Below are 501 nucleotides of genomic sequence, written 5' to 3' on the forward strand. Positions count from 1 at the left end.
CCAAGTCCCCCCCCTCCTCATCCCCGCTTCTAGCAGGCAAGTCTGCTGCTCCCGCTGCTGTAATCTTCCCTTCCAAAATGGGTCTTGGCGATTATAGAAGATCCAAATAAACGTAGCGGGCCATGAATAATGCTCATTGTAGAAAACTGACACTTGCTCAAGGAAAAGAAAGTTGGCTATAAAATCACTTCATTATTTGCTTGTACTGCGGCTCTGGGGCTAATCCCTCCGGAGGTCAGATTGCTGAGCGCTCGCTCTCTCCCTCTCTCCCTTCTCTGCTTTCAGGTCGCATTTTAGACATCCCTTGCAAAGTGTGTGGGGACCGCAGCTCCGGGAAACACTATGGGGTTTACGCCTGCGATGGGTGCTCGGGATTTTTCAAGCGGAGCATCAGGAGGAATAGGGCCTATGTTTGCAAATCGGGAAATCAGGTACCAGCAGCAGCGCAGTCCCCTCACCGCCTGCACCTCTTACCCTGCATTTCCCCAGGGCCCCGTATTT

The 501-nt window shown here is 52.5% G+C and overlaps 1 protein-coding gene across 1 annotated transcript in view; it reads left to right on the forward strand.

Annotated features, from left to right (window-relative positions):
- NR2E1 (nuclear receptor subfamily 2 group E member 1) overlaps positions 1 to 501 on the forward strand; it is a 19191-nt gene that overhangs the window by 7618 nt on the left and 11072 nt on the right. Inside the window, 1 exon segment of the mRNA XM_019472023.1 lies at positions 286 to 496. Coding sequence (XP_019327568.1) covers positions 286 to 496 — 211 coding nt within the window.

Source organism: Aptenodytes forsteri, unplaced genomic scaffold (genome assembly GCF_000699145.1).
Source record: "Aptenodytes forsteri isolate BGI_AS27 unplaced genomic scaffold, ASM69914v1 Scaffold339, whole genome shotgun sequence".
Classification (NCBI taxonomy): domain Eukaryota; kingdom Metazoa; phylum Chordata; class Aves; order Sphenisciformes; family Spheniscidae; genus Aptenodytes; species Aptenodytes forsteri.